The sequence below is a fragment of the Cuculus canorus genome, chromosome 4 (genome assembly GCF_017976375.1).
Source record: "Cuculus canorus isolate bCucCan1 chromosome 4, bCucCan1.pri, whole genome shotgun sequence".
NCBI lineage: Eukaryota > Metazoa > Chordata > Aves > Cuculiformes > Cuculidae > Cuculus > Cuculus canorus.
Genome location: NC_071404.1, coordinates 928,058 through 941,338, shown reverse-complemented (window position 1 = coordinate 941,338; position 13,281 = coordinate 928,058). Strand labels below are relative to the sequence as shown.

General features: G+C 57.1%; 1 protein-coding gene across 8 annotated transcripts in view; it reads right to left on the bottom strand.

The window, feature by feature from the left end:
- DYSF (dysferlin) overlaps positions 1-13,281 on the bottom strand; it is a 101,842-nt gene that overhangs the window by 44,711 nt on the left and 43,850 nt on the right. For 7 of the 8 annotated variants that reach the window (XM_054065959.1, XM_054065964.1, XM_054065961.1 and 4 more), the window contains 8 exons: positions 10,096-10,277; positions 8,897-9,037; positions 7,309-7,358; positions 5,872-5,881; positions 3,836-3,937; positions 3,173-3,334; positions 2,286-2,451; positions 1,525-1,598 (listed from right to left, as the gene is read on the bottom strand). In XM_054065959.1, coding sequence (XP_053921934.1) covers positions 1,525-1,598; positions 2,286-2,451; positions 3,173-3,334; positions 3,836-3,937; positions 5,872-5,881; positions 7,309-7,358; positions 8,897-9,037; positions 10,096-10,277 — 887 coding nt within the window. Of the gene's footprint in view, positions 1-1,524; positions 1,599-2,285; positions 2,452-3,172; positions 3,335-3,835; positions 3,938-5,026; positions 5,069-5,871; positions 5,899-7,308; positions 7,359-8,896; positions 9,038-10,095; positions 10,278-13,281 lie in introns of all 8 variants that reach the window. The other variant, XM_054065958.1, reaches the window with a different exon arrangement.

The window sequence follows — 13,281 nt, the reverse complement described above, 5'->3', positions numbered from 1 at the left end:
AAGGTTTGGGGTTGGTGGGTAGGAGCAGAGGCTGCTGCTCTCCAGCCCACAAGAGGTTGGAGTCCCACCCCCTCAGCTTTGGCCCAGAATTGGCCAAAACCTTCATCGTTCCACGGCAGAGGTTGCATGAGGCAACGTGTGCTCCTGTGTAAGCAAAGCCTGCTCAGATATGGGGAGGACTTGCCCGGCACCAACCTCAAGGAGATGACCCACACAAGGGATGCGGCAAGGAGAGAGCTCCAGCTCTGACTCCACAGGGCACACCCTGCTGCTGGGACTCCACTCTGAGCCCACCTTGAGACAAGACCTCAGGTTGGGGTTGTCCTCTGTCGGGGTAGGAGGTGCACTCAATGATCCTTGTGGCTCCCTTCCAACTGAGGACATTCTATGGTTCCACAGCTGATGGCATGGACCAGCGGATGGTGAAGTCCTCAGGAGGAACACTGAGGTGCCACCGAGGAGATGAATGAGGAGCAGAAGCATTGATGATGATACATCTGCTTCTATGAGCAGCCAACAAGAGGAACACCTGAGAGGCTCTTCCAGCCCGAGGAACCTTCAAAACGTGAAGGATGGAGATGCTCTCACACATTAAATCCACCAAAGGGGAGTAGAAGACCATGAAAAGCTCCACCAAAAGCCTCTGAGCAGCTTCTCAGCCGCTCCTGAGCAACACAGATCACCTACAGATCTGCGCTTCGGGCACACATATCGGCACTGACCGGCCTCTGCCTCAAAGAGGACACATCTGCTGCCACTGGAACCCAAGAATGAAGCACCAGCACGTCCAGTGTCCCCAGCGTGGTCCTCCAGGAAGGAGGAACGACCACCCCAAGCTGCATCAACAAAGGACAGCTGAGACCCCTCAAACTCGCAGCTCACTTTCTGCACCAGCACCAACACGTTCCTCCTTCACTGACTCTCCCAAAGCATATCCAGGTCCTACCACCATGGACCTTCTGGAATCACGGATGCCGCTGTGGCCCTCTGCAGGGTCACTGGAGCTGCTGAAAGCAGGAGGTGGATCTGGGAGAAGAACCGGGGAAAGGAGATCGGCCCACGGGGTTGTGGGAAGGACAACCGAGCCTGAGGGAACGTGAGCTTCAGGTGTGGCCTTGGGCAAACTGTCCCATCTGCCAGAAGCAGTTTGTCCTCTCCAGTATGGGGTCAGTCCTGCTGAGGTTTGGCATCTCCCAAGAGATGCACCCAGCAGCCCACACGGCAGAGACCTTCTTCAGCCCTAAACCTGAGGAGGTGATGTTGGAAGGAAGAACCTGGCATGGAGACAGGCTGTGGTGTCACCCCCAGGAAAGCAACTCCAACACCTCACATTGAACCTGGGGGAGAAGGAGGAGTTTGTGGTGGTCGGTTATGCCACGGTGGAGGAGATGGGATGAAAACAGAGGTGGCCACGACCTCACATCAGATCTACAACCATCTCCACCCCAGCCCTGGACCTGCGCAAGCTGCCCCCTATGAGACAAAGACAGTGGTGGGTTCCCGTGGTATCGTTTTCTTCCATACCTGGACAGGAATGAGGGGCTCTTTGTCATCGATGTCAATGAGGACATCATCCCTGGGCGTGAGGCTCACGTCATCTGCAATCAGAAGGAGAACATCCAGCAGGAGAACATCCAGCAGGAGGAGAGCATCCAGCAGGAGGAGAGCACCCAGCAGGAGGAGAGCACCCAGCAGAACATCCAGCAGGAGAACATCCAGTAGGAGAGCATCCAGCAAGAGGAGAGCATCCAGCAGGAGGAGAGCATCCAGCAGGAGGAGAACATCCAGCAGAACATCCAGCAGAACATCCAGCAGAGCATCCAGCAGGAGGAGAGCATCCAGCAGGAGGAGAGCATCCAGCAGGAGGAGAGCATCCAGCAGGAGGAGAACATCCAGCAGGAGGAGAACATCCAGCAGGAGGAGAACATCCAGCAGGAGGAGAACATCCAGCAGGAGAAGAACATCCAGTAGGAGAACATCCAGCAGGAGGAGAACATCCAAAGCCAAGACACCTTGTTACCCAGCTCCTGGAGAGACCTCAACCCTTCCCAGAGCCTTCCCACCAACCAAAGCTCACGTTCCCATGGCGCGAGCAGCTTGGCCAAGGCACAGCCCGGCTCACCAACCCACCAAGCCCAGAGCTAAGCTCCTCCATGGCATCTCCTGGCCCTTCTGGGTGGGACCTCCAGTTGGGCTGAGCTAAAAGCAACGCCCACAGCGACCCACGGCTCCTCCTGGAGAGGACACAGCTGGGCGGCCACCACGGGGTCCGTGGCAGAACGTACCGGCGTGCTCCTGGGGACCGTCCATCTCCTCGTGGTAGGGGTTGCAGTAGAAGTCCTCCAGCGAGCGGATGGTGCACTGCCCCACCACAGGCCTTCGGCCGAAGGGCCTATTGTCGATGACTTTGACGACGATGGGGGGACTGTAGAGGCTCTCCTTGGGCAGACGCTGTGGGCAGAGAACACGGCAGTGTGGGAACACGGAATCGTGAAGGTCGGAAAAGACCTGTGAGACCATCGAGTCCAACTGTCCACACCACCGTCCCTACTAAACCATGTCATGAAGTGCCATCTCTACAGGTTCTTCCAACCCTTCCAAGGACGGGGACTCCCCCACCACCCTGAGCAGCTTCTTCCAGTGCTTCACCACTCCTTCAGTGAAGAAATGGTTCCTGAAATCCAACCTAACCCTCCCCTGGTGCAACTTGAGACCGTTCCATCCCATCCCTTGTTCCTCAGGAGAAGACCAACACCCACCTCACCACAACCTCCTTTCCAGAAGCTGCAGAGTGATGAGGTCTCCCCTCCTCTTCTCCAGGCTCAACAGCCCCATGTTCCTCAGCTGCTCCTACAACCCCTGTTCTTCAGACCCTTCCCAGCTCCGTTCCCTTCTCCGGACACACTCCAACCCTTCCAGGGCTTTCTTGGAGTGAGGGACCCAGAACTGAACCCAGGATTTGAGGTGTGTCCTCACCAGCGTTGAGTCCAGGAGGACAATCCCTTCCCTACACGCAACTACAGCCGTTCTGTACCCCCCCAAAGGGAACCGACGTTGAGCAGGACAGAACGAGCTCCACCACAGGGCGCGTTCCCTTCTGGGACCTCCAGAGGTCCTTCCCAAGCAGCTCTACTATGATCCCACCACCGCAGAGTGGCGACCAAGTCCTCACCACTTCCATGAAGAGCACGCAGATGTCAAAGTTGGGGTTCTTCTTGACATTCTTGATGACACAGGACTGCACCAGCTGGCCTCCACACTCCACCACCAGGCTGGGAGAGGTGACGCTGGCCAGCTGGTAGCTCTTGAGGTTCCTCAGCCCCCAGGCCAGGACCTGAAGGGTGAGAACAGACAGCAAAGAATGAGCTAAAGGTCCGCCTCTGGGTCTCTCACTGAGCTTCTCAGCAAGGAGGTAAACCTGAAGGTTGGCCAACCATGAAGCAGAGATGAATCAACCCCATGGGACAACCAGAATGAGGACAATCCAGGCCGTACAGCGTTCCTCTGCACCCACCAGCACAGCAGCTCCACAATCACTTGTCTACTAATGGAGAACCTCCGGTTTGGGCAGATATCATCCTGGTGTCCTCCTAAAGACCAGGTGTGGTCCAGGGCTGTGCTCTGCCCTACAACTTGACTGCTTGGTGAGACCCACCAAGACAACATCTACTGACCAATGACCCATGGGTAGAACCGGCTCCCAGGACCACCAGGACTCTGGATCCACCAGGTCTGGCTTGGATCTCGTTCCTGGGTCTCATCTCCCGCTTGGGCCACGTTTGGGGCACCGCTCTGCGAGGGGGTGAGGTGCCCCCGTGTGGTCCCCACCACTCACCTCGATGGCCGTGCGCTGCAGGACCGGTTTGATCCCTTGAGGGACCATGTAGATGTTGGGCTCCCGCTGGGGTGGGGGGTACGGCAGGTCTGAGTCCGCGGACTGCAGAAGAACAGGGACGCGTCAGCTCATGGCGTGGTGGAACACCAACCCCATCACCTCCTCATCCCACCCTGTGCAGCCCCGAGGTCTCCTCCTCCAAGACCGAGCTCCCTCCAGAGGTCCAGGACACGTGGACAGGTGGAGATGAGGGTTTGGGGGATGAAGGGACTTGGAAACTGTTTCCCTCTGTTCAATCTGACTCCGGAAGAGATGAAACATCTGCTGAGGGCAACGCCTGCACCTTCCCAAAGGAACGAAGAGGAACCTGATCCCCATCAAGGTTCCTCACCAAAGAACCTCCTCAAAGGTCCCTCCTTTAGGGAAGGAGGGGATGAAATTGCATCTATTCCCCACCCAGACCATGACCGGGTAGTTACGGAGAGGGATGAGGAGAGGGAGTGAAGAAGCAGCGGCAGGGGGTTAATTAGCAAAAGGTTAATTAGTGAAATGCAGCTCCTTGCGTTGGGCAGGACGAGGAGTGACCAGAGAGCAGAAGACAGTTTAGTGGGGGCGGCAACATGGGATGGAGGGTCAGCATCACCTCCAGCTGCAGGAAGGGGCTGCTGCTCACGCAACACCTCATCCGGTGACCACGGGATGAGGCTTGGATGAAGCTCTTGATGAACCACGTGTCCAACCAACACGGGTCTACGGTTCTACGTGGACAGAAGGAGGCTTCCTTCAAGAGTGAGACCAAATGCGGACAGCAGGTGAGGGGTCCTTAGCATCATGGAATGGGTTGGGCTGGAAGGGACCTCAAAGCCCATCCAGATCCACCCCCTGCCATGGGCAGGGACACCTCCCACTGGAGTACGTTGCTCCAAGCCTCGTCCAACCTGGCCTGGAGCACCTCCAAAGACGATGTATGGCTGAGCCTGCTTCTCCACAAGGTTTGTTATCTACTGCTAAGGTCACCGGAGACCTCAGGCTGGCATCGCTCTCTGCGGGGTGCAGGTGGGGTCGCTACGGGGCGGGGAGGCCATGCCTCAAGGAGTTGGGCTCTCCAAGAGTCTCTGTTGGGACCTCACTTGGTTTCTGGGCAAAGGCAGAGGAACAGAGGAGAGTGAAGAGCTTGAGCACAAAAGGTACCCATTGGAGGAGCCCCTCGGAGAACAAAGCGGGGGTGAAGAGCTGCGGAGCGCCCCGTCCACCCGCGGCAGCGGCACGAAACGAGGAGAAAGAGAGCAGAGAGATGGTTACGTCCAAACGAGCTCATCCATCTCAGCCCCCACCGAGCACGGAGCTGAGCCCCTCAACCTCAGGCCGGAAGGAACCCATCTTGGAGAAAGGGGTTTGTCCCATCCAAGCTTTCATGGGAACGTTTCCAGGCTCTTTGGGTGCCCCAGGTCCCTCATAGCTCATCTCCCAGGCTTGAGGTTGACTGGGCCACCACAAGGCTCAAACAGACATGTCCTTTGCTCAGCTCCCTGCTTGGGGTTCTCCAAGATACCATTCCACCTTGACAGCACTTGGTTCAGCCTGTCATCTGCTCTGTAGGACAAGCTCTGGAGAGCGAGGTTGTCCAAGCAGCTTGTGGTCCTTCAGAGCAGCTGGAATGTCCCCACCACGTACCCCAATCCATGGCAAATTCCCTATGAGAAGCCGCAATTCTTCAGCCGGGATCTCAGCTGAGGTCCCACCAAAGCTCAGCCCAACATCTCAGCTCTTGCATGCTGGGTTTGGAAGGGTTGCACACACCCGTGGACCTCATGCAAACACATCTCACAGAGGTTAAATATCACCCAACGGGTCTGGCCACCGGGGAGGCTTCCTGCTTCAAGCGTGGAGCACATCTACCCTGTCCTGCTGGTGACCTCCAGGGTTCCTAAAGTCCCGGTGCTATGAACTCGACTCATCTGAAAAGTGGCTGCCCCAGGGAGGCCCAATTTGACCCATCTCCAAGATGAAGAGACAACCAAATCTTACAGACTCACCTCGTCCAGGCTGGAGGAGAGCTCGTTCTGGAGAAGAGAAGAAGACAGTTAAGAGTAATTCTCATCCATAAGACCATCCTTTATATAGGGTTTATAATCGTAGGTGCTGACTACAAGAACGCTTTCCGAGTTCTGGGCCACCTCCACCCCCAGGTGTGAGAAGGACACGGTGCAGGTGACTTAAAACCACGTAGAATCATAGAACCCTGAAATGGTTTGGGTTGGAAGGGACCTCAAAGCCCATCCAGTCCCACCCCTGCCATGGGCAGGGACACCTCCCACTGGATCAGGGGCTCCAAGAACCATCCAACCTGGCCTGGAACCCCTCCAGGGATGGAACAGCCACCACAGCTCTGGGCAACCTGGACCAGGGTCTCCCCACCCTCCCAGGAGAACATTTCTCCCCAAGATCTCATCTCAATCTCCCCTCTTGCAGCTCAAAACCTTTCCCCTCGTCCTCTCCCTGCACTCCCTGATCCAGAGCCCCTCTCCAGCTCTCCTGGAGCCCCTTTCCCTCCTGGAAGCTGCTCTGAGGTCTCCCCACAGCCTTCTCTTCTCCAGGCTGAACAACCTCAACTCTCTCAGCCTCCTCACACAGGAGGTTCTCCACCTCTTAGACCATCTCCATGGCCTCCTCTGGACTCTCTCCACCATCTCCATGTCCTCCCTGTGCTGAGGACTCCAGCGCTGGACCCAGGGCTCCAGGTGGGTCTCCCAGAGTGGAGCAGAGGAGCAGAATCCCCTCCCTCCCTGCTGGCCACGCTGCTCCGGGTGCAGCCCAGGACACGGGGGGGTTCTGGGCTCTGAGTTGGTGTCTCCTGTGGAGCTTCTCCTCCAGCACCACCACTCCTTCTCCTCAGGGCTGATCCCCAGCCATTCTCCACCCAACCTTGATTGAACCCACGCATTGCCCCAACCCTGGTATAGGACCTTGCCCTGGGCCTGATTGAACCTCCTGAGGTTCTCCCACTCCCACCTCTCCAGTGTGTCCCAGGTCCCTCTGGATGCCCACCACCCACCAGCTCCTTTGCTCTTTGCGCTGCAGGGTAGGAACGCGCTGCAGCCGTCGAGAAGCTCAACCCTAAATTCCCACCGGGGCAGGAAGGGAACGGCCAACGACCCAACGAACGACATCAGGAGTGAGAGCCATCTGCCCCGTCCTAGGGGTCAAAAGAGACCTGCACCACGCTCTCCAGGTCTTCACCATCAGCTGGAGGACACTGACAGCTCAACACGGGGATTCCTCCACCGCAAAACGAGCCTCTAAGATAGGATGGACAACTTGCCTCTAAGATAGGATGGACAATTTGCCTCTAAGGTGGCAACTGCAAGGTCCACCAGAAAGCTCTGCAGGACCAGCTGGTGGTGATGGGACCGAGCAGCTCCGCTGGGGCAGGGGATGGGGACAATAAGAGGACCGCCAGACGTAGGAGTCACAAAGAGGAGAAAGACGTTACCTCGAAGCCGGGGATGTGATGGACAGCCGGCTGCGGAGACAAAACACAGACGTTCCGTTCGCACTCCTGGTCCTCCCTCAGCTTTGGTCCATGGAGAACCACCAGCCCCACCACCCACAGCCTCCCACTGCTCCCACCATGCCCAACGCTGGGCTCCAAAAAGCCTGGGCACAAAGGACGTTCCTCCAAGAAGGAGGCATGAGCAGAACCTCAAATCCACCCGGCTGCCTTCTGCTAAGGTCAAATGAGGTCCTTGGAGAGAGGTGACCTCTCCAAGATATCTTCTCCACCCAACCCAGTAATTTCTGAGGAAGAAGGAGGCTGCGTGCAGGTGATTTGGTGCCTCGTCCCAGCAGCACAGACATCTCCTGATGTCCACCAGCAGCTCTGGACTGGTGCGGCAAGGCTTGTCCCAGCCCATCCACCCTTGAAGCTGCGGAAGTACCATCCCCAGGGCACAGCGTCCCACCAGGAGCAGAGCTGGGACTCACGATGGAAAGAGGGAGGAGCTGTGGGACCCTCAATCCCAACGAGAACCTCAGGGCTGGGACAGAGGAAGAGGAAGGGGACATTGAGCCTTCAAGTCCACCGGCTTTCCCCGGCACTGAGTCACATCTGGGATGGAGGTGGGCACCACGGCTGGTGGAGAAGCCACGCGGGTGAGTGCAGGGGATGGAGAAGCTGGGAAAGCACAGGAGTGTGGTGGGACATGAGGAGGAGCCTCTCCCACCTGGCCTGGTTCCTTCTGATGGGGCTCCTTCCGAGAAGGACCAGCGTTGAGCCTCGAGCGCTGCGAGAGCAACCACGCGCTCCAGCTCACCGACTCATCCAGAAGGGAACGCTGAGCGGAGGACAACGTGTGGGGACAAATCCACCAGGTTCTTCCTGGTGGGGAGATGCTGAGGCTCCAAGCTCGGCAGGACAACCAGTGGTGTCTCCTGGCAGCCCAGGCTTTGGGCCAGCACTGAGCATCTTCCCCTCGGCTCTGCTAAACATCTCAGCCACCGCTGAGGATCACAGCGGGGTCTGCTTGGAGCACCCATCCTGGTGACCCTGAGGACAGGAGCCTCCAGGCCTGCAGAGCCCGGGTGGACACAACTCAACATCAAGCAGAGAATCATGGGATGGTTTGGGTTGGAAGGGACCTCAAAGCTCAGCCGGTTCCACCTCCTGCCATGGGCAGGGACACCTCCCACTGGGTCAGGTTGCTCCAAGCCCCATCCAATGTGGCCTTCAACACCTCCGGGGATGGGGGAGCCACCAATTCCCTGGGTCACCTTCATCGTTTCTTCCTAAGATCTCACCTCAATCTTCCTCCTTCCAATTTAAAGCCATTCCCATTGTCCTGTCACTCCAGGCCACCGTTAGAAGCCCCTCCTCAGCTCTCCTGGAGCCCCTTTCCATGCTAGAAGCTGCTCTAAGGTCTCCCCAGAGCCTCCTCTTCTCCAGGTTGGATAACCCCAACTCTCTCAGCCTCTCTTGGATCCTCTGCTGGGTGAGGAGAGACTCCAAGGGCCGGAGCTTCCATTCCAAGTAGAGATGGGATCAGGTCTGGGTGAGGAGCTCACCTTCTCCCTCTGAATCAGCTCGAAGGCAGCCAGCAGCTCCCCAACGTTTCTGTTGGCCTTGACGACCGGGTGCCAGGAGAGCCGTGGTGACCGCGCCAGGCTGGGCCTGCAGATACAGCGCCCCATGAACTCATCGGCACCCTGAAAGGCAACCACAGGCATGAGGAACTCTCTTCCCACCCCGTCTCCTGGTGGAATCCATCACCACGTACCCACATCCCAGCCGAGACCCCGACACCCCAAAACTGAGCTCCACGTCTCAACCGTTACGGCACCGCTTGGTGAAAAATGATAGTTTTGAAGCCCCTACGGTTTTCAATCTCCTCTTTGAAGCCACCAGAGCTGGAAATGAACTTCTTCTTGGGCATTTGGGCTTAAATAGGAGGTGAAATTCCCAGGAGATCACACAATCTCCACAGCAGAAGCTCTTTAAGCATCAGCAGCGCTTAAAAGCTTCTGTAAAGGGATCTTTGGTTGCTTTTCCTGCTTCCCACCGGTGCCTTGTGGAGGGCAGAAGGGTTCCTGAGAGGTTCTTGAGAGGTTCCTGAGCTGGATTCTAAGCGTTCTTCACTTCCAGGGAGTCTGAAATCCCTTCTGTTCTTGGGACAGCCCACAGCCTGGTTCTTCTAGGAGAAGTGTCTCACCAGCCCCTCAAACGCCATCACCAATCCCTTTGGGCAACAATGAGGTCTTGGACCCTACTTGAGCGACTGCTTTGAGGCACGGAATCATGGGATGGTCTGGATTGGAAGAGACCTCAAAGCCCATCCAGTTCCAATCCATGGGCAGGGACACCTCCCACGGGATCAGGGGCTCCAAGAACCATCCAACCTGGCCTGGAACCCCTCCAGGGATGGAGGGGCCACCACTTCATCAATGGCCTCCTAACCCTCATCGTGGAGCATTTCTCCCCCAAGATCTCATCTCTACGTCCCCTCCTGCAGCTCCAAACCTCTCCCCTGGTCCTGTCTGTGCCCTCCCCAAGGAAGAGCCCCTCCCCAGCGTTCCTTCAGTAACCAGAGGAGGTCCAAGGACATCACCAGCAGAACCGTTCGCTGAATTCCTGCCTTCTCAGTGTCCAGCTCTGAGCCACCTGGAGATGTTACAGCATCGCACCCCAGAGGTCAAAAATCAGCCTTTGTCCCTTCCACCCCACCACTGTCACCCCATGAAGATCTACCTCGAGCCAACCCACTTACGTAGGTGTCGTGGTCATAGATCTCCACCACGATGTTGGGAGGAGAGTCAGACACGTTCTCAGGGTCTCCAAAGATCTCTATCTCGTAGAAGATGAGTGTCTGGTCCCAGGTGGGGTTCAAGGTGTTCTTGATCACCACCGTCTTCTGGCTTTGGTGGAGGAAGGAGACAATGGCATAAGGATCTGCAAGAGATGTTAGACAAGAGGCAGAAGATGGATTAGAGCCACCAAGGAGAAGGCAAATCATAGTCATACAAGGGCCAACAGCGTATGGGGGGGAAGACCTGAAGAGGCTGAAGGAGCTGCAGGTCCTTCAGAAGCAGCAATGACATTCCCACCACGTCCCAGGCAACTCCAGCTGAGAAGAGGACGAGGCCAAGTTTTCCAACGCTTACCCTTTCACATCAGTCCCATCTTGGGTCCTTCCCAAGCTGGAGGGGAGGGGTCGGCTCAGAAGGGACCTCAAAGCCCATCCAGTCCCACCCTGTGCCATGGGCCGGGACACCTCCCACCGGGTCAGCTTGAGGTTGTCCCGGCCTTGAGGTTGTCCTCTTGGCGGGGTTGGATGGGGCTTGGAGACCCCTGATCCGGTGGGAGGTGTCCCTGCCCATGGCAGGTGGTGGACCTGGATGCAGCCCAGGGTGGTGTCCCCCCATCCCTTCCTCTTCCAGCGATGGCAGCTCCAAGGGGTTCCTATTTGGCCCTTGGCCCACAGAAGATGTGGTCACTGAGCCGGGGCTCTTTGTGTGGTGGCCTCTTGCAAGGAGTCCCATCATGGTGGGAAGAACCCTTCCCACCTGTCCTCTTTCGTTCCAGGAAGAGGAACACAAACGCATCACCATAAACAAATAAAACCATGGATTTGGACTCTTTTTTTTGCTCTTTGTCTTCTTCTTTTCCTCCTCCTTCTCCTCCAAGAAGGCCTCATGAAGACTCTTTGGAGCGTCTCACACACAAGGTTTGGTTTTCTCCCTCCAAAGCGCCCTCGATGACCTCCTCTCTGCGCCGTTAAGGCCGTGGGGGTCACCGGTCCACGTTGCGTGGCTTCGTTCCTCATGTTGTCCTTGTCCGGCTCTCACCCAAGGAAGGGCCTCACCTCCCTCCTCCACCAAATCAAGGCCATGAGATCACCTCAGTCCCCATCACCACCCTGGACAACCAAACCTTTGCGGAGAGGAGACGGGGACCTCGGTGGGTGCAGACGCCGGGTGGTCACAGAATCACCGAATCCCCAGGTTGGAAAGGACCCATTGGATCATCGAGTCCAACCATTCCTAACACTCCCTAAACCATGTCCCTCAGCACTTCATCCACCCGTTCCTTAAACACCTCCAGGGAAGGTGACTCGACCCCCTCCCTGGGCAGCTGTTCCAGTGCCGATGACTCTTTCTGTGAAGAATTTGTTCCTGATGTCCAACCTGACCCTCCCCTTGAGGAGCTTCAGGCCATTCCCTCTTGTCCTGTCCCCTGTCCCTTGGGAGAAGAGCCCAGCTCCCTCCTCTCCACAACCTCCTTTCAGGCAGTTGTAGAGAGCAATAAGGTCTCTCCTCAGCCTCCTCTTCTCCAGGCTGAACACCCCCAGCTCTCTCAGCCGCTCCTCGTCAGACGTTCTCCAGCCCCTCACCAGCTTCGTTGCTCTTCTCTGGACACTCTCCAGAGCCTCAACATCCTTCTTGTGGTGAGGGGACAGAGCTGAACACAGTATTCGAGGTGCGGTCTCACCAGTGCTGAGTACAGAGGGAGAATCCCCTCCCTGGACCTGCTGGTGACCCCATTTCTGATCCAAGCCAAGATGCCATTGGCCTTCTTGGCCCCCTGGGCACACTGCTGGCTCATGGTCAGTCACTGTCAACCATTACCCCCAGGTCCTTCTCCTCCGTGCAGCTCTCCAGCCACTCTTCCCCCAGTCTGTAGCACTGCACAGGGTTGTTGTGCCCCAAGTGCAGGACCCGGCATTTGGCCTTGTTGAACCTCATCCCATTGGTCTCGGCCCATGGGTCCATCCTGTTCAGATCCCTTTGGAGCCTCCCTACCCTCCAGCAGATCCACACTTCCATCCAGCTCAGCGTCACCCACAAACTCGCTGAGGGGGCACTCAATGCCTTCACCCAGGTCGTTTGGGTGCTCTGCCCCTCGTTGAGGTGTTTCTGCCCACCACCTTCAAGCCCTTCTGCTCCAAAACTTTGAGGGAAGCAGGAGACTCTCGGGACTGAGGTCCTGCTCTCCTCCATGGTGATGCCCACCATGGTGATGCCCGGGTCCCCCCATAGGCTGCTCCCCTCTGTGGGGAAAAAAAACGTTGGTTGGGTTTGGTGTCTTCTCCATCAAGGAGGTCTCACCAAGATCATGGAATCATTAAGGCTGGAAAGACATCCGAGATCATCCAGTCCAACCATCAACACAACCCCTCTGTGCCCACTAAACCATGTCCTGAAGTGTCACATCTACGTGGTTTTTGAACCTCTCCAGGGTTGGAGGCTCCACCACTCTCCTGCACAGACTCCTCCAGAACTTCATCAATCATTCAGTGAAGACATTTTTCCTAACCCTCTGCCACGGGTAGGACTTCCTCCCACCGGATCAGGTTGCTCCAAGCCCCATCCAACCTGGTCTTCAACACCTCCAGGGATGGGAGCTGGTGCCTCCCTATCGGAAGCAAGCTGAGTGCTGAGGGCACATAAATCCAAGCAGGAACTTCATGAGAGGTTCTTCTCAGAAGAAGGCATCTGCCTCTAAGGTCCCAACTCCACTTTCGTTCTTTCTGAACACATCTCATGGAGGTTTCTGCCCCATGTTCCAGCACCTCGACCCCAGCCCAGAGCTCTCCATCCCGCCTGCAACGCCACAGCTGGAGGCGATGGGCCACCAGAGACCTCCCTGCCCACCACTCCGGTTCCATCCCTCTGGAGATCCTCCTGCCCTCCAACCCATGGATCCAGCCTGGCCAGATCCCTCTGGAGATCCTCCTGCCCTCCATCCATGGATCCATCCTGGCCAGATCCCTCTGGAGTTCCTCCTGTCCTCCATCCATGGATCCAGCCTGGCCAGATCCCTCTGGAGATCCTCCTGCCCTCCAACCCATGGATCCAGCCTGGCCAGATCCCTCTGGAGATCCTCCTGCCCTCCATCCATGGATCCAGCCTGGCCAGATCCCTCTGGAGATCCTCCCTGCCCTCCATCCATGGAT